The sequence below is a fragment of the Ochlerotatus camptorhynchus genome, unplaced genomic scaffold, assembly GCF_037179485.1.
Source record: "Ochlerotatus camptorhynchus isolate MF236.1 unplaced genomic scaffold, CSIRO-AGI_Acam_v1.1 ptg000795l, whole genome shotgun sequence".
NCBI lineage: Eukaryota > Metazoa > Arthropoda > Insecta > Diptera > Culicidae > Ochlerotatus > Ochlerotatus camptorhynchus.
This window is the reverse complement of record NW_027041260.1, coordinates 88393-107135: the sequence shown is the minus strand read 5'-3', so window position 1 is coordinate 107135 and position 18743 is coordinate 88393. Positions and strand designations below refer to the sequence as shown.

The window sequence follows — 18743 nt, the reverse complement described above, 5'->3', positions numbered from 1 at the left end:
CATGGATATTTGTCAAGAAAAATGTGTTTTGAATGAACCATAACCGAAACATTGAAATACTTGAAAATTTTAAGATAAAATATAATAGTCAAAAATGCATGAAAAACATCAATTTTGTGTGGTTCTACGTCATACTACTGTGGTCGTGTCTAGGACACAACCCTTTTTTTATTAGGGAATATTTGTTTTGTGAAGTTGTTTAAAACTTTTGATTTTCAACCCAATCATATTATAATTATTATTATTTTTAATATTCATGTAGGGTTAACTAAGCATCTTCGCGAGTTTTGATTTAACCGTATTATAGCAAAATTAAAAAAATGCAACGGGCCCTCAATAGGCCCCGGAATAAAGTTTCTAGCACGCCAATGGGCATATTGCATACAATCATGATCTTGTTGTTGATCATCAGTAAGAAGGGACCATGGAAAATGAGTTTGCTCAAGCAGTTACAGAGTTTCATATGTGTTTTCGGTAAAATGTCCGTCAGACAGAGTTTCGAGACTATTACCCAACAAACCATTGGGAGCTTTTATAAAACACCTGAGTTGATCAAACGTTGAATAATAGCTTCCAGAGTTGAACAAGAATGTAGTTGTATTGCCTTTTTGGTTAGAAGCTTCAAAAGCTGCTTGGAGCACTCTTAAATGATTGTTTACGTTCGGTTTGACTATATGCTTTATAAGACCTACGATAACTTTTATAGCATCTTAGTTCAACTGATTCACAAGAGCTATATAGAACGTGGAATAAACGCATCAAAACAAACCATTGGGAGCTCTTATACAACACTTGAGTTGATCAAACGTTGAATAATAGCTTCCAGAGTTGTACAAGAATGTAGTTGTATTGCCATTTGGTTAAAAGCTTCAAAAACTGCTTGGAGCACTCTTAAATGATTGTTTACGTTCGACCAACCACCAACCACAATTTTGTTACTAAAAATAGCACAAGTGATAGGCACGTTTATATGACCATAAGGCAATGATTATTCGACTGCAAGAGAAGTCACTCAAGATGAGCTTCATATACTTCTCTCATATGATCAAAATATGTATTCAAGAATAGAGCAGATGGAAACAGAAGCGGCTGGCAATCCGGGATCATAAGTTCGAATTTGCTTCGAGAAACCCTCGGTTGAGTAGAGGTAAATATTATATATAGGTGTTATTAATAAATGCAAACATTAATTTAAGACGACATAGGGTAAATGTTGGCTTCGGCACCCATTGACTGTTTTCGGCAACCAAAATTTAAACGTTAATTTCACTATGTTTTCCCATCAACGCACTTCCCTGAATGTGTCCAAACGATTGTTTAGCCTTTCAGCTTCAATCTGATTATATTTCAACGATCGAGCAATCCAGTAATGCTACATTTTTCTTAACACGCAGTTCTAATGGGAAGGTTGCCGAAGAAAAAGAGGCTGCCGACAATAGTCACACTCACCTGAGAAGTTTGGAGCGTTGTAAAAACGCTTTCAAAACGTTTTGAAAAATTCTGTCGATTGGAATGGATAGAGAAGCAAGCAGCAGATGAATGTAAACAAACAGACACATCATATATGTGCGTGACGCTGAGAAAATGCTACTAGAAGTGCAGACGCTGCTTAGATTGACGAGAATACGTAAATTCCCCTATATCATATAATCAACGATAACATTTCTAGATAAATTCTCTCAATTAATGATTAGAGAGATTAATTGAAAGAATATCAATCAATGATTAAACAGATGCTTATTACTACTTCCTCCATGATCACACAATGTGAATTATGGCATAATTACATATTTTTTCAATGGGCAGAAATAAATTAAATTAATAAAAACTGTACAAGCAATTATTTTGGCGTACCACGACAATTGTTAAACTAATTTTAATCTGTGAATATTGTGAGTACTTACACAACGGTTATTAAGGAGTCATTAAAAAGTGCTATAAACGCTTTTCACCGCTTGCTGTATAGTGATTATTTAGGAGTCATAAAAGAGTGTAACAAACGCCTCTCAGGTTCTATCTCTAATACATTTCGAAGCAGCTGTTAGGAGGTGTCTACAAACGTTGTATTAGAGCTTTCACCAAAACAATAAAGCTTGAGTTTAAATATGTATCTATAAACGTTGTATAAAAGTTGCTTCTATCCGGTTATTAAGGAGTCATTGAAAAGTGTTATAAACGCTTTTCACCGCTTGCTGTTCAATTAATATTTAGGAGTCATAAAAGAGTGTAACAAACGCCTCTCAGGTTTCCTCTCTACTAAATTTCAAAGCAGCTGCCAGGAAGTGTCTACAAACGTTGTATAAGAGCTTTCACCAAAACAATAAAGCTTGAGTTTAAATATGCATCTATAAACGTTGTATAAAAGTTGCTTCTATCCGGTTGTTAAGGAGTCATTGAAAAGTGCTATAAACGCTTTTCACCGCTTGCTGTACAATGATTATTTAGGAGTCATAAAAGAGTGCAACAAACGCCTCTCAGGTTTACTCTCTACTAAATTTCAAAGCAGCTGTCAAGAAGTGTCTACAAACGTTGTATAAGAGCTTTCACCAAAATAATAAAGCTTGAGTTTAAATATGTATCTATAAACGTTGTATAAAAGTTGCTTCTACTCCTATACCGCGTATACATATAATGCTGTAGTTGAACAGGTTCTTCAAACCAGTGTAAACAAGAGTTTTACAGAAGTTGTAATAAACAAATTGTACAGTTATTATTCAGCATGCAGTTGAATAAAATCACAATGGAAGCGTTTCTTCAACAAAAAAATGATTTTGGGTAAACGTTTTACTGAATACGTTAGACAACACCTTTGTGTTGCAGTTGTATAGGTTCTCCAAACCAGTGTAAACAAGGGTTTTATAAAAGTTGTGGTGAACACATTGTGCAATTATTATTCAACATGCAGCTGAACAAAATCAAAACGAAAGCGTTTCTTCAACTGGAAATTGTTACTTGGGTAGAATGATCTTCTGAGAGAACTTTTTGAAGTGTTGCAGTTTCAAAAGTGCTTTATATGTGTTTACATATATGCCTCCAATTTTTCCGCTTGGATCTTCTTATTTCACTATAATATTCACTCAAAGCCTCTGTGTATTGAGACCAGTTTGATGTAAATTTTGCGTGGTTGAGTAGTTTCCGAGCTTTTTCCGCGTAGCTTATCTAATCTATCACTCCACCAGGAAACACCTCTATTAGTCGAGTTGGCATTGAAAGCCTGATTTATATTAGTTATTAAGTCATTCGCAACTTTTTCTAGCATTGAAAAGGTAGCAATATTGTTTGGCTCATGTCGGCTCTTCATACTTGAGCATAGTTCCCAATTTGTCTGACGAGGATCTCTATAAACTTCCTCTAGTATATTCAAAGAAGAATACTAAGATGAAACAGTCGGAAGAAAAACTTTCTATTTTAGTGTCCTCTTTCACGGTCCCTTTCATCCAATGAATACCCCCCGTATGCAAGGTAATTTTGTGGTTTTGCTGCCCCCTTGGTAGAGATGAAATGTTGCCCTCTTTTTTATCAAAACAATCACACCAAAATCAGACATTTCCTATTTTTTTAATTACTCGATCGATTATTTTTTGTTCGCTGTGCTGTCGTTTTTCCACCAATTAGAGTGCAACACATGTTTGAAACGATAGTTGATGATCATCTGGAGAAGTTGATACTTTTATCGTCATGATATAACCGATTACAAATATTTTACTAATATTTTATTAAATATTTTAATATTAATCGATTATTCGAATGAAAATCGACCATCGCTAGATGAGTGTGAAACGTCATTTCAAATATAAGGACAGTTGGAATTGTTTGGGGCCTCCCTTAGCTCAGTCGGTAAAGGCGCAGCTACAGAGCAAGACCATGCTGGAGGTGGCTGGGTTCAATTCCCGGTCCGGTCTAAGAATTTTTCGGGTTGGACAATTTCTCGACTTCCCTGGGCATAGAAGTATGATTGGACTTGCCACACAATTATACCAATGCAAAAATGGTACAGGCATCGAAAGCTCTCAATTAATAACTGTGGAAGTGCATCTAGAACACTAAGTTGAGAGCACGCTATAAGCTAATATGCGATATGCAATAAGCTTGAAATGTGAAGAAGAAAAAGAATAAGGGGAAGAAGAAGAAGAAGAAGAAGAAGAAGAAGGAATTGTTAAAAGAGTCACAAATTGTTGAGATATTGTTTAAAATCTAATATTGCTTCTTGATTCTTAATTCGTCCTACGAGTTTCAATTCCGTTCTAACGCATTGAAACGCCATTAGATTTTCTTCGTCCTACGGATAAACGTAGAAAAAGGGGATTCGCTAGGAGCGCTTCTTTTGTTTTGAGAACAATGAGCGTAAATATGCATACAATGCGCTCTAATAGGATTTATGTTGCAGCTTATAAACTAACGCATTGGAACAAACCTATTATTGATTTGTGAACGGTTTGTGATATTAATCGATAGAACGGAAATGGGCGATTACGACGAAGTAGCGCTCTACCATAGAACTTCTTAAGGTGATTCCCTGTAGCGTCCTTTTTCGTGTTACACTTAAGGTGTTTCCTTGGTGTCCAGTTTTCCATCACACCTCGCAATTTCAAGAGCACACATCTGAAAATTTCAGACATTACTTGTTTCTCCGCAAAAAACAACAAGTAGTTGTTTATGTTACGTGCATTAACAGAAACCTTAATATTTTTACATGTTAAATTGCTAAGTGTAACACGAAAAAGGACGCGACAGGGAATCACCTTAATATTGAACATGAACTGTGATGCCTCTAGCGGCAATAAAAGACAAGTGAGCTATAGTTATCCATCATAGCTTTATCCTTGCAAGCTATCCATATTTGCACATCCAAGACAACAACCAATGATTACTTTGCTTTTTAGATCACTTTCGAATCTGCTTCCTACGCACACTGAAAACGAAACTAGCTCAGAGAGTATTTCACTTTTACTCAATTGTGAGTCACTTTTTCTCATTCGTTCACTCAGAAAAAAAGTCTAAACTAACTAGTTTAAAAGTCACACTAAATCGCTATTCGCCTGGAATGCGAACTTAGTATAAACAAAGTTTATACATCCAAATTGGATGATCCAAAAGGCCAATGCACAGTGGTTGAAAAGTCCATTTTGACACTCCTAATTAATAGTACCATGGAGAGCGGATTTAGAGTAAGGACGTCTTCAGCAAAGTTGATGAGTATGACATGCTTCATATTTTTAAGGCATGGGTTTTGTGATTAATCCCCCTAAAAGTGAAATGAAACGTTTATTTTTCCACAATGTCGAGATAAATGGTTGACGTTTTCAGCAAAAATGATTACAAACAACTTTACTGAAGACATGAAAGTCCTAAATTTCACTCAAATCGAGATAGAGAGCGTTGTTTGAGGATGGACCCCCAAAAACACGTTTTTCATCAAAACACATATTTTCTTTAATTTTAGGTCTTCATTATTTTAAACAAAGTTGATTGGTATACTAAAATACACATCTTTTTAGAATATACTATACCTGCATCATTTTAATAGGATGAGTTATTGATAAATTTTCTTCTATTTTCCTCATATTTTGGACTTGCGTTTCTTTCTTAGGTGCAAAAAGGTACAGATGAAGTCAAATACATCCAAAACTACATTAAAAGAGCTTTCAAATGGTGGTAAACTTGTCCGTCCACGACCGTCTACTGGAGAGTTATGATCAAAACAAACACTCTTTGATAGGCTTTATAGAAGTCATGTCAACAACAAGAGGATACTGTATTTTATACCGCGTAATAAATTCGTTTCCATAGTAACCGGCTCAATAAACAAATTTCCCACTTCTCAGAGCTTATCAAATTCAAGAACGGCACATTTTCTTTTCAAAAGTTGCCCAGAAGGCAAAACTGAAGCATCAAGAACGAAAAAAAACTGTCAAATTCTGTTAAACTTGTGAGTCGATAAGTGTTTTTCCATAGTGCTCATCACTGTTTTTCATCAAGCGTGAAGCAACTCTAGATAAACATTTCAAAAAGTCCTATCTGCATTGATCGATTCTCTTCATCGACTTTCTCTTCCGTTAATAACTCAGCTGCAAAACCGGCTTTGTATTTGACGTTTTGGATGCTAGATAAGAATCTCCTTTATCAAACTATGTTGTAAAACTAGTGCGAAATCTGTTTGCATAGCAGTGGTTATCAAAAGAGAAAGTAGATGAAGAGAAAGTAGATGAAGAGAATCGATCAAAGCAGATAGGACCATTTGAAATGTTCATCGAGAATTGTGAAATTAAATAAAATGGCATTATCTGGTAGGGCTTAGTTTATTTTAAATTTTTCAATTCATCGTCAGATCACAACAAGTGCCAATGATCTTTTTTTTCTTGATTCAATTTAAGTCGAAATTGATAAGCGTGATCTCTTGTCACTCTGGTCAAAAACGAGTGGAGGCCGATCATCAAAATTCAACTGCGTTCATAAGAAGGTACTCCAGTGTTATGTCATAAATGTGAATATTATGCCGGATGTGGCTGCACATGTCGGAAAACCCATGAAAACGATGTGCGACTTTTTTGAAAAGCGCTGGACCGAACATGCTCGTGCATGCTTGTCAAGTGTCACACCGAGTATTTCAGTAAGCCATTCACGCTTCCTTTTTTTCTTCTTTCTTTTATTTAACGTCGGTCTCTGTTCCGCAATCTAGTGCCAATCACCGACGGACATCGATTGCCATCCATTGACGGCAATCGAATGTGCAGGAAGGCAGCTTCCACACCTGCGTAGGATATCGCACCCATTCATGACACATGGGCCGGGACCAACGGCTTTACTTCCCTTCGGCTGGGATTGAACCCAGACCCATCGGGGTGTTAGAAAGCAGTCACGCTTACCACTACACCACCGGCGCCGGCTTTTTCACGCTTCCTGAAAACGTTTTAAACTTGCTTCCGTCTACTTCTGAAAATGCAAAAAGTGTGGTAGGACGATCAACACCAACCTATCGAACCTGGTATTACTTGCCAGCTAGTATTCATAAAGTATTGATACATGGATCAGCCGTGAATGAACATTTCCTTGTTCTTATCGGTCAGCTTTCTAAAGAAGCACAGGAGGCAAGGAACAAGAATTGAAAGAGGTACATATATTTAACCAAAATAACAACGAATAAATTGATAAAACTTTTATTTAACAGATATCAATAGTTCAATACCCGCAAGCAATCAAGATCGCTTACAAATCGTGATCTATTGAACTGGCTCCTATTATTATCAGATCCATTGATTACTAGCATTCGTGGATGGTCTAAAAAGCACGAGAAGCCATTGTCGAGCGATGCTGAACAGCTGCTAGCAGAAGAAGCTGAAGGAAACGATTATGATTATATTAATGGTTATGACTCTGATAATAATGATGATAATTGAATACAATGCAAAATATTGACATCAAAAATGCAAAACCAATCGAACAAAAAGAATTTAATCAAGAAAAATATGTGGATATATTGAAATTGATTATCTCTTTTATACTGGTTACATCATAAAACAGAGTAAAGATATAGATACTTGTTTTGATCACAATTCCCCAGCAGACGGTCGTGGACGGACAAATTTACCACCATTTGAAAGCTCTTTTGATGTAGTTTTAGATGCATTTGACTTCATCTGCACCTTCTTGCACCTAAGAAAGATACGCAAGGCCAAAATATGAGGAAAATAGAAGAAAATTTATCAATAACTCATCCTATTAAAATGATGCAGGTATAGTATGTTCTAGAACGATGTGTATTTTAGTATACCAATCAACTTTGTTTAAAATAATGAAGACCTAAAATTAAAGAAAATATGTGTTTTGATGAAAAACGTGTTTTTGGGGGTCCATCCTCAAACAACGCTCTCTATCTCGATTTGAGTGAAATTAAGTACTTTGATGTCTTCAGCAAAGTTGTTTGTAATCATTTTTGCTACAACTTTGCTGAAGACGTCAACCATTTATCTCGACATTGTGGAAAAATTAATGTTTCATTTCACTTTTAGGGAGATTAATCACAAAACCCATGCCTTCAAAATATGAAGCATGTCATACTCATCAACTTTGCTAAGGACGTCCTTGCTCTAAATCCGCTCTCCATGGTGCTATTAATTAAGAGCGTCAAAATGGACTTTTCAACCACTGTGCAATGGTATAAACTGCAAATATGCGAATGATGTATAGTGTTAGTTTGGAGGTTGCTTTGACAAATGCATTAGTGCTGTACCACACTTTTTTTTTTATCAATAACTAGCTGAGTGTGCCCGGTCTTGCTCGGGTTTCAATATTAGCTTGAGTTTATGCGCCGATTTAAAAAAAAAAAGCATGCTATATTGTACGTAGCCCCCCCCCCTATTATCTAAGGGGCTACTCCCTATGATTATCTCCTTATACCCCCACATGCCTAATTTGGTTCCATTTGCTTGATTAGTTCTCGAGTTATGCAGAAATTTCTGTTTCATTTGTATGGGAGCCCCCCCTTACAGATGGGGGAGGGCTCTCGAACCATCATAAGAACCTTCCACGGTCCCAAAAAGTAGTTTCCGAGTCTATAAGGGTCAGACAGACAGACAGATAGAAATTCATTTTTAAATATATAGACGAATTTGTAAACAAATGTAAAAATCACGATATTTTCTTTTATTATTAATTCAGATACACGGTAACTTTGTAACAACTCAAAATTGAGTCAAACATACTCATTTCAGCGGGAAGTATGGCTATTCAAAAGTGAGTAGGCGCACGTTTACTCACTTTTGAGTACACAACGTTCTTGCGCAGAGTAAGTCAAAACCACTCTGTAATATTTTCAGCCGGGAAGTTTCTTTTTTTATTTGTTTTTATAAAAAAAAGGAAATAACCTGCTCCAGATTCACTCGTTAATCGCAAAATTTATACTAATTAGTATAAAATTTAAACTAAAGCTTAAATCTGTCAATTCGTTGACAACCGTCAATGCAAGAACGGAACCACATCTACACGGAAAGAAAAATGTACGTTATATTGAGTGCCATTTACTTAAACTGAAAGTTGCAAACGGGACGGTAATAGGTAAGGCAAATCTAACGATAGTCTCGCAGCGGCAACGCAAACGGGGCTTAGAAATCAATTAATGCACACGTAAAAACGCACGGTAGCGTTTCAAATTTACGTCACATCTTAATACCGGAAATACCGGTCTTAGCAAAACCGGTATTTCGGTATAGTGTTTTTGGACGGTATTACCGGTTTTCGGTATCGGTATTACCGGTATTGAAACCCCTACCCAGAACGGTTTAAACGTCCCCAGGTTTGTTTTGGTTGCCAAAAAGAACATCAATATGACAACACTGACATAATTCTGCATCAACAATCAAATCGAAGACCGCCCACACAAACCAACACCAGAAGTTTTCACTATCCGATGATGGTGCTAGTATGCGTGGGTGGCCTTTACTTTGTGAGGAATGGGCTTTGGAACGGTTTGTTTACAAATGCTGATGGGCCCTTTTCTATTGTTGATCCAGAATTATGTCGGTGTTGTCATATTGATGTTCTTTTTGGCAACCAACACAAACCTGGGGACGTTTAAACCGTTCTGGGTAGGAGTTTCAATACCGGTAATACCGATACCGATACCGAAAACCGGTAATACCGTCGTTTAAAAGAACCATTCCTATACACAGCAAAAAATAAATAATAATAATTCAAGCTGTTGTATGAAATAATGATGAAATAGCAAAAAGCAGATACAATATTACATCAATGGATATAATTTTGTTCGCAAAATCGATGTACATCGTACAATGTGATATTACACAACCGACGGATTGACCTGGTTGCAGCAGTTTCGATGTAATATTCAACAACTTTTTTTTGCTGTGTACGATGCTTCCATCCTTTAGAAAATGCCTTTTTTTAAATAAACAGCAAAAAATAAATTTTAATATTACATCCAAGAGGGTGCACTTTAATCATGTCCAAAATCTCATGTAATTTATATGGCCACAAAAATAAACAAATGCAATAAAATCAGCGTAATGTCAGGTTATAAACTGTATTAATGATAATTTTGTCCTTTTTGGCAAGTGATATTACACCATATGTTTGACACGATTGAAGTGCATCCACTTTGATGTGATATCATAAATTCATTTTTTGCTGTGTAGTCACACATTCAATCAGTTGATAACACAATTTAAGTTTTATATTTATTTCATTTTACGAAAAATAAATCAGTGCCAACATTCCAAAGGGGCGTAATTGCTTTTGTAAACAATGGCTTAGCCATCGATTTCTCGCAAAATTAACAATGCTAGCTGGTAGAGGAAACATTCCTCTACCTGTTGATGTAATTAATTTTCATGAGTGAGCTTTTTTGCGAGAAATCGACGGCTAAAGTCATTGTTTACAAATGCAACTACGCCCCTTTGAAATGTTGGCACTGAACTATACAACACTTCGGCCATCTGTTCCATTTATCCATGATTGTTTACTAAAGAATACACTGGTCAAAATATGCTCGAACATATCGGGTTAAGTTTAAACTATATACTGAAGATAGTATACTTTTTATACTAAGCTACGTGTAAACCTCATAAGAATAGTAATTATTTATAATTAAATCTATTAGTAGTAGATCAATACTGATTAATCTTGGTTTTTAAATCATGTTGAAGGTAAAATTATTGAAAAAAACATCCGACTTTGTCAGATTCCCGTTTTTGTCAGCCTAAAATTTCAGATGGGGCTGACTCTAATGACAAAAGTAAGTGGAACGGGGAGGAATACTCACGACGACAATGCTGGGAAACTGTCATTGAAGTTGTTCACAACATAACGTGCTATTTGACTGAATATTTTAGGAACAATCTTTAATTGAATATACCGGAGGAACTCAGACCAGCAGTTCACTTCTCGGTTCATTTATAAACAGATTTAAATTCAAAACGTAGGCTCCAGCAAGGCCTCTAGAGTAAGAGACAGTTATTCAGACATCAATAGTATTTGTAATTCAAATAATGCTGCAACTCACTCAAAACAAACTACAGAAGTCATACTCATCCTCTATATTCGGTCTCAAGCTTCCAAAACTTTCCGGCCGCTGATAGACCATAGCGTTTCACATCACGAAAGGCTTTTCATACTTCCGACGGCGGTTGTCCCTTCCTAGTATATTTCGATGTTTCTTTTTAATTGCGACATTGCATTCCTCCTTGGTTGCCGCTAGACCTACACGAATAGAAATCTCCTTATACCTTTTGGAAAATTTCTATTGCTCATTATTCATAAAATGTATAAGTCTACTAATAAGCAGCCGCCTTGCAAAAATTTAATGAAGATCATGTGTCAAATGAAATGTATAAGCGGTCACACATACCTTTTATGCATTCTTATAGGACCTATGTGGTTTGTCTTATGGAATGTATAAGGCTGATGTTTTGGCAAAAATGTATAAGTGAAACACATGGATACAATAATTGATTTTCGTTTCGTGTATGTTATCATTGCGATTGCAAACCAAATCATTCAAGCTGTCAGAAATACCGGGTTGCCAAATATACCATAACATACGTATTTTACAAACAATAGCAGCTCGCTCTATGACCGGCACACTTGCGGCACACTGTTGGCACAAAAGTTGACCCAAGATTGGTGTGCGGAGTGACCTACTCCTTGGTTGTAACATGTTATAAATTGAAGATGCTAATGTCAAATAACAGACTAAAGTGGTATACGATAGATGAGGAGATGAAAATATAGAGTTGGTAGTTCCGTTAGAGTACGGCAGTGATGGGCAAAACACCGGTACAGCACCGGTACGGTTTTCTAAAGCATAACCAATGTGCTGATCTGTTGTACCGAGCGTATGATGCTGCTGTCGGTTCGGTTTGGTAGTTGCAAGTAACACCGCACCGTGTTCACCAGTTCGCTGCACACGGTGCGGTTCTGATTTTCCAGTACCGGTGTTCTGTGTTCACAAGGATGATGTTTTGAATTCAAGAACCGATCCGGTACTGTTGTGTGTTTATGTGCGTGGTGCGCATTATTCAGAATTACCAGTGATGGCAGATAACTAAACAAAAATTGTATTTGATGAATAATATTATGCAGTGTCAAGTCGAAATAGCGGTTTTTGAATACAGAAAAACTGTGAATTCAAATGATGTATTACGCAATGTGGGTATTTCCAAAATCGGTGTGACGTGGAGATCGGAAATCGTCAACCAACGCCACCTTGAAATCCAAGATAGCGGCTTCCGGTTATAAAAAAAAATTTAAACACCTTTAAACACCTGTCAAATACCTTTCAAAATGGGTATTTCCGGAATCAGGGTGACGTCTTGAGACCGGAAATCAATGTCTGCCGCCATTTTGAAATCCAAGATGGCGGCTTCAGGTTATACTAAAACTGGGAAATAATGCCAAATGTCATTCGATATGGGTATTTTTGGAATCAGAATGACTTATATGTACCAGAAATCAATGTCTGACGCCATTTTGAAATCCAAGATGGTGGCTTCCGGTTGTAGAAAAACTGGGATATAACGCCAAATATCCTTCACTATGGGTATTTTTGAAATCAGGATGACGTATAAATACCGGAAATCAAGGTCTGACGCTATTTAAAAATCCAAGATGGTGGCTTCCGGTTATATAAAAACTAGGAAATAATGCCAAATATCCTTCAATATGGGTATTTTTGGAATCAGGATGACGTCTTGAGACCGGAAATCAATGTCTGACGCCATTTTGAAATCCAAGATGGCGGTTTCTGGTTAGATAAAAACTGGGAAATAATGCCAAATATCCTCCAATATGGGTATTTTTGGAATCAGGATAACGTATATATACCGGAAATCAATGTCTGACGCCATTTTTAAATCCAAGATGGTGGCTTCCCTTTATAGAAAAACTGGGAAATAATGCCAAACATCCTTCAATATGGGTATTTTTGGAATCTGGATGACGTATAAATACCGGAAATCAATGTCTGACGCCATTTTAAAATCCAAGATGGCGGCTTCTGGTTAGATTAAAACTGGGAAATAATGCCAAATATCCTTCACTATGCGTATTTTTGAAATCAGGATGACGTATAAATACCGGAAATCAATGTCTCATGCCATTTTTAAATCCATGATGGCGGCTTCCCTTTATAGAAAAACTGGGAAACGACGCAATTTTGGAACCCAAGTTGGAAGCCATTGGTTTCAAAATGTGTCAAATACCCTACAATATAGGTATTTTTGTATAAGCGTTTAGATTTTTTACCGAGAAATTTCGGTTTGTTAGCGAAGACCTCAACAAAATTCCCGTTTTTTAGCTCAATCTCGGCAAGTTTTCACTGAGATCCAGCAAAATTAAATGCTGAACTACTCGATGGTGCTAATATCGTCAAAAAAATCTAAGTGACCACCTGTTTTAGAAAAAGTGTAAAATATTATACGATATGGTCGGCATCGGGGATTCCATAATGGCTTCGGACATCAATTTTCGGCATCTACACGTCGTCCCTATTTCAAAAATACCCATATTGTAGGGTTTTTGCCATTTTTTTAACCCAATGGCCACCATATTAGATTCCAAAACGGCAACGGACATTCATTTTCGGCATCTACACGTCTTCTTGGTTCCGAAAATACCTAAATTGTAGGGTATTTGACCCATGTTGAAGGGAATTTGCTAGTATTTCCCAGTTTTACTACAACCGGAAGCCGCCATCTTGAATTTCAAGATGGTGTCATACATTGATTTCCGGTCTTTATACGTCATCACGATTCCAAAAATACCCATATTGAAGGGTATTTGCTAGTATTTCCCAGTTTTTCTACAACCAGAAGCCGCCATCTTGGATTTCAAGATAGCGTCAGACATTGATTTCTGGTCTTTATATGTCATCCCGATTCCAAAAATACCCATATTGAAGGATATTTGACATTATTTTCCAGTTTTTCTATAACCGGAAGCCGCCATCTTGGATTTCAAGATGCCGTCAGACATTGATTTCCGGTCTTTATATGTCATTCAGATTCCAAAAATACCCATATTGAAGGGTATTTGCTAGTATTTCCCAGTTTTCCTACAACCGTAAGCCGCCATCTTGGATTTCAAAATGGCGTCAGACATTGATTTCCGGTATTTATACGTCACCCCGATTCCAGAAATACCCATATCGAAGGGTATTTTACAGGATTTCTCAGTTTATCTGCAACAGGATGCCGCCTTCTGGATTTCAAGAAGGTATCGGTTATCGATTTCCAGACTATAGGCGTCAAGCGGACTCCAAAAATACCCATATCGAAGGGTATTTGTCAGACTTCAAAATGATTTCTAGTTTCTTCGCTACCAATATTGTCTATCAAAATATTACTGTCAAAATATAACTGTCGCTTGGTACAAATATTTTACTCACCTTTTTGGGAGCACTGCTATTTAATTCTTGCCAATGTTCCGAACCAAGAACGGTATACCCGGTTTTGGTAACATATAATTGAACCCTGCACATGGTTTATATCTCGTGTACCAAAACCAAAATTCTAGCACACCGGTTTTCGGTTTTCAAGCTGCGGTTCTGAACATCAACTCGAAAACCGGCACACGGTTTTGATTTAGAACACACTGGTACACTAAAACTCAACCGAACCAGGGTACACGCTTACATAAACACAGGAGTATTTTTTGAACACGAACCAGCACACGGTGCGCACCGGTTGGTTCAGTTACCCATCACTGGAGTACGGCAGTGTGAAAATTTTATATAGAGAGTAGAAAGCGAGCAAGGACAACGTTGAGGAAAGTACACATCGGGTTGATCATCTCTCTTTACCAAACACCCCCATTGGAGAGGGATGGTGAGGGGTATCCAGGGTAATACAAACCCAATAGTTAAAGTATGTTATAATAATTATCGACAAGACACATTTCATCAAGATAGGCTTATATCATATCATAACTGCCCAAGTAACATTACAAGTTTTATAGAGGTTTTAAATCCAAATCATGGTCTATGGAATTTTCAGAATTCCAAAAATGTTTCGTGGGTGGTCGGTCTGGCCAGTGTTTTAGTTTGTTTTTGTTTTAATGCACTGAGACTTAAGGTTTTATTCGAAAATGTATATGTACTCTGGAATAACTTGGCATTACATTTGTCGTATTTTGTATTTGATGTTCATGCCATTTGGTTTTGCGTCAGAAGAGGAAAGGATTTTCCATTTAAACAACAAACACGAACGCTTACGATTCTATGTCTTTATTCGCACACGTTTTCCGAAATATGTTTTGCCTAACACTAAAACGAGTATTTTCCTCTTTGTATCATGATCTACCAGGTCATTATTATTTTTTTATTTTTTGTCAGGTTTTTGTTTTGCCATAATTTCTAGATTCGGTTTCATTTGTACAGGTTTCCTCCGAAAAACAGTCGTAATCGTCTTTCTACCTAAACTATGCCTAACGAATATGGACATTTTTAGATTCAATTCTGGGTAAGTAGGTATCCTTCCTCGTAGAGATATGTCTTCTGTATAAAATGCAAATAATTTGATTCGTTTTCTTAGTGGGTTACAGTTCCTGGGAATGGGCCTTCTAAGTGCGCTGTATTTGAACTTTTCGTTTTCTCTTAATGTTTCATTTGGCTGGATGGTAGGTTTCGTCTCTGCTTGATTTGTTTGAAATTGGCAGTTGCACTTAGCTTCTCCTTCTTATTCACAACAGCGTTGCCAGCAGTACCGTTACCATTAGGATACCTAGATGGCTCATGAGAACGTGCCCCGAGCTGGACCACTTCAGACCGGAGTAGTTGATGTTGGGAATGCGTTGTTCTGCAAGAAAATTTGTTTATTGTTTTTTGGAAAGTAGTTTTCAAAAGGACACATACCTTTCAAAGTGTTCAAGGAAACAAAACTCAACCTAAGATTGATTGAACTAAGAATACTAAAATCAACTAAAAACTTCAATAGGGAACAGGAATAACCGATTCTAAAATTAATAAGTAAATAAAGGTGAAATTATAACAAAATTTAAATCAAGTGTGAAATGTAGAAATCATACCATAGAGATTCAGCCTTGCTTCGTCGTGGCCTACTTTGTTGGAAGCCTTGCAGAGGTAGTCTCCGTAGTGTGAGCTTTCGACTGAGGTGATCTTCACCGTGGAAGTCGTTACGTCATCCGGTTGACCGGTTTGGGTAATGCTGGTAACAAAACCAAAATTGTAGAAATTATGCAAGAGAAGTTTCCGGTGTTGACATACCCATAAGGTCCACCGTTATGAATCTGCTGTCCATTTTTGAACCAGGAAATCGAAGGTGACGGAAAGGCTTGCACAACGCATTCCAGTTCAATATCGTACTCGGTTGCTTGGGCTATTTTCGGCCGTGGAACGGAGATTACCGGGCCAAATTCCACCTCAAGGTTAATCGTCCTGGAGTCTGGTTTTCCAACGCCATTATCCGCAATGCAAAAGTATGTACCACGATCATCCTTGACCAACGAAGACAACGACAGCTCGTTACCAGCAAAGCTCTGTCCACCGATCGGTAGAATGGCACCGTATTCCCTCTTCCAGGAGATCGACGGTCGTGGATATCCCTCAGCCGAGCAGGTCAGTTTGACATCTTCGCCTTCTGCCTTGGTAACAGTGGTAGCCCTTAGATTGTCCTTTAAAATTGGTGGATGACGGACCTGAAGTTCCACCGTAGCCGTCACCTTGTTGGTGCTGTTCACCTGAATCTGGCACTCGTACAGACCGGCATCCGTATTGACGATGTCGTTGATCTGAAAACCAAAGGGGAGAATTTGCCATTGCAAAAGGGTTGTTAATTAGATTCCTGTCTGTGCGTCGGAATGGGTCCCGTAGGGATTTGGGCAATAACATTTACTCTAGGGGAGAATATGCATGTGCCAGCTCATTCTAATGGAGTTATTAAAATGCATAATTGATGAGTTGCTCTTGACATTCGAGCACGACTGAAAATTGCAATTCACCTACCGTCAATCTGTACTTCATGGTATTGTTCTCTTTATCATCACTGAGCTCGAACCTCTCTTCGGCCACGGCCAACGTTGGACCCAAGGAGATGGTATTGACATTCTGCGACCGCTCCCGATTGCTCTTCTGCCAACCAACCGTAAACTTGCCCACGTTGTCAATATCGCAATCCAGCGCCACGGTATCTCCAATATCCTTAATCTGTTCCGGACTGATGGATGTGATGGTCGGAGGTGCCTGCTGCTGCGCTGCACCTAAATCAGAACAAATATTTATTCAGTATAGATTTCATCATCCCCACACAAGTATTCTTCTGATCTACGCCGACCCTGCCGGTAGCAGATAACTGCGCGTATTATAAACAAATTAAAACAATCGCCACGATACGCATCGGGACGCGTGTCGCAATCCCCCTTCTTATCAACGAAACACACGAAATTTTTCGCTACGAGGGGTTCGAATCTCCTTCATACCGGTCACTACATCATTTCATTCATCAAAGTAGCCTCCGTGCGCCGCTTTTTCATCACTTATTCGTATACATATTTTTCAGATAGAACCAAAATTGGGCAGCGTGCCACAGCATCGTACCAGCCAGGCAGGATGCCAGTTATCACCATGGTTACACTTACACATATTCACAGCGGCCACAATCAGGCAAATTATTAGCGAATCCCATTGCAGAAGCCTCATAATTGCTGAACCCTGGAGCAGAACACTAGGCAGCCACCCGCAAAACTCACTCTTTAAGTTTTCTAAACTGGCCCTGGAAAGTAGAACGAAAAAGAACGAACGAACTAGCACGCACGCACCGGGAGGTCCCCCACCGTGTCGTCGTCAGCAAAGCAAATCAACGCACACCGAAACTCTCACTTTCCTTGGCACTGGGAAACAGGGAAATGCTGTAAAAAATAATCACTCAACACTGGAGTACACAACAGAACGAATCGATGAGAATGAAGGCGCGAAACAGGCACGTTACCGAATCGAAGGCTGAAGGAGAACTGATGCTGCGAGAGCGAAGGACGTCCTGCTGGAGTCGGGAGTAGTCTCGGGAAGTGGGATGGATGAAAGATAGGAGAGAAAATTCAAACGAGACAAGAGCGAGAGGTACTAACACACACAATGATGATAAGGAAGAGAGACTGACCGTCTGATGGGAAGTATTGTCTTGGCTTGTAATTTTCTGATGCGCGTTTTACTATGATCGAAGGGTGCTGTGCTTGTAGATGGAAGCAAAACATTTTCCTCCCGTCAAATTTTTGTATTTTGCGTTGTTCCGGATTTTAAAGCGATATTGGTAACGCACGGATATTTGAATTTCCTGAATCGAGTTCCACAGTGTGCGGATTGTGTCGGACGGCCAAGAGGTGTTTCAAGACTACATTCGGGACATTCTGAGCACGCTCTACCACAAACAGGATTACCCTGTGAAGCGAACCGTCTACAATTGCGACTTCCCCTCTAACACATCAGGCCAGCTTGTTGGGTTCACTGGGCCAGATTTGGTGAGTACGTTCCATTTTGTCCTTTATAATATTGTTATACTTAATTTCCTAGTACTAGTAATACTACAAACATTCCCAATTCATTAAATACGGTTCAATCAAGCAATACAACTTGATTGAAAGTCCCAGTACAATATTAATGATTCCCACAGTGAAATGTATTGGAGTGGGGCTTATCGTATACGACAATAGCTTCGGAATGCTTGCGTCTTTAAAATGGGCTTTTGGAGTTGCGATAGAGCTGTCACCTTCTAACTCCCGGA

General features: G+C 38.1%; 1 protein-coding gene across 2 annotated transcripts; it reads right to left on the bottom strand.

Annotated features, from left to right (window-relative positions):
- Positions 1-15219: 15219 nt before the first annotated feature.
- Positions 15220-17991, bottom strand: LOC135715076 (lachesin-like). 2 transcript variants are annotated; one of them, XR_010518929.1, is made up of 6 exons: positions 17605-17991; positions 16973-17226; positions 16235-16758; positions 16036-16175; positions 15863-15963; positions 15653-15806 (listed from the first exon to the last, which is right to left on the bottom strand). XR_010518929.1 is itself a non-coding variant. In XM_065238486.1 (5 exons), the coding sequence occupies exons 1-5, from the start codon at positions 17663-17665 to the stop codon at positions 15691-15693; spliced, it is 1095 nt and encodes a 364-aa protein (XP_065094558.1). In that variant the 5' UTR covers positions 17666-17991; the 3' UTR covers positions 15220-15690. The 2 variants fall into 2 exon arrangements, 1 of the variants encoding a protein (XP_065094558.1); XM_065238486.1 differs by lacking the exon at positions 15863-15963 and having other exon boundaries at positions 15220-15806.
- Positions 17992-18743: the final 752 nt, after the last annotated feature.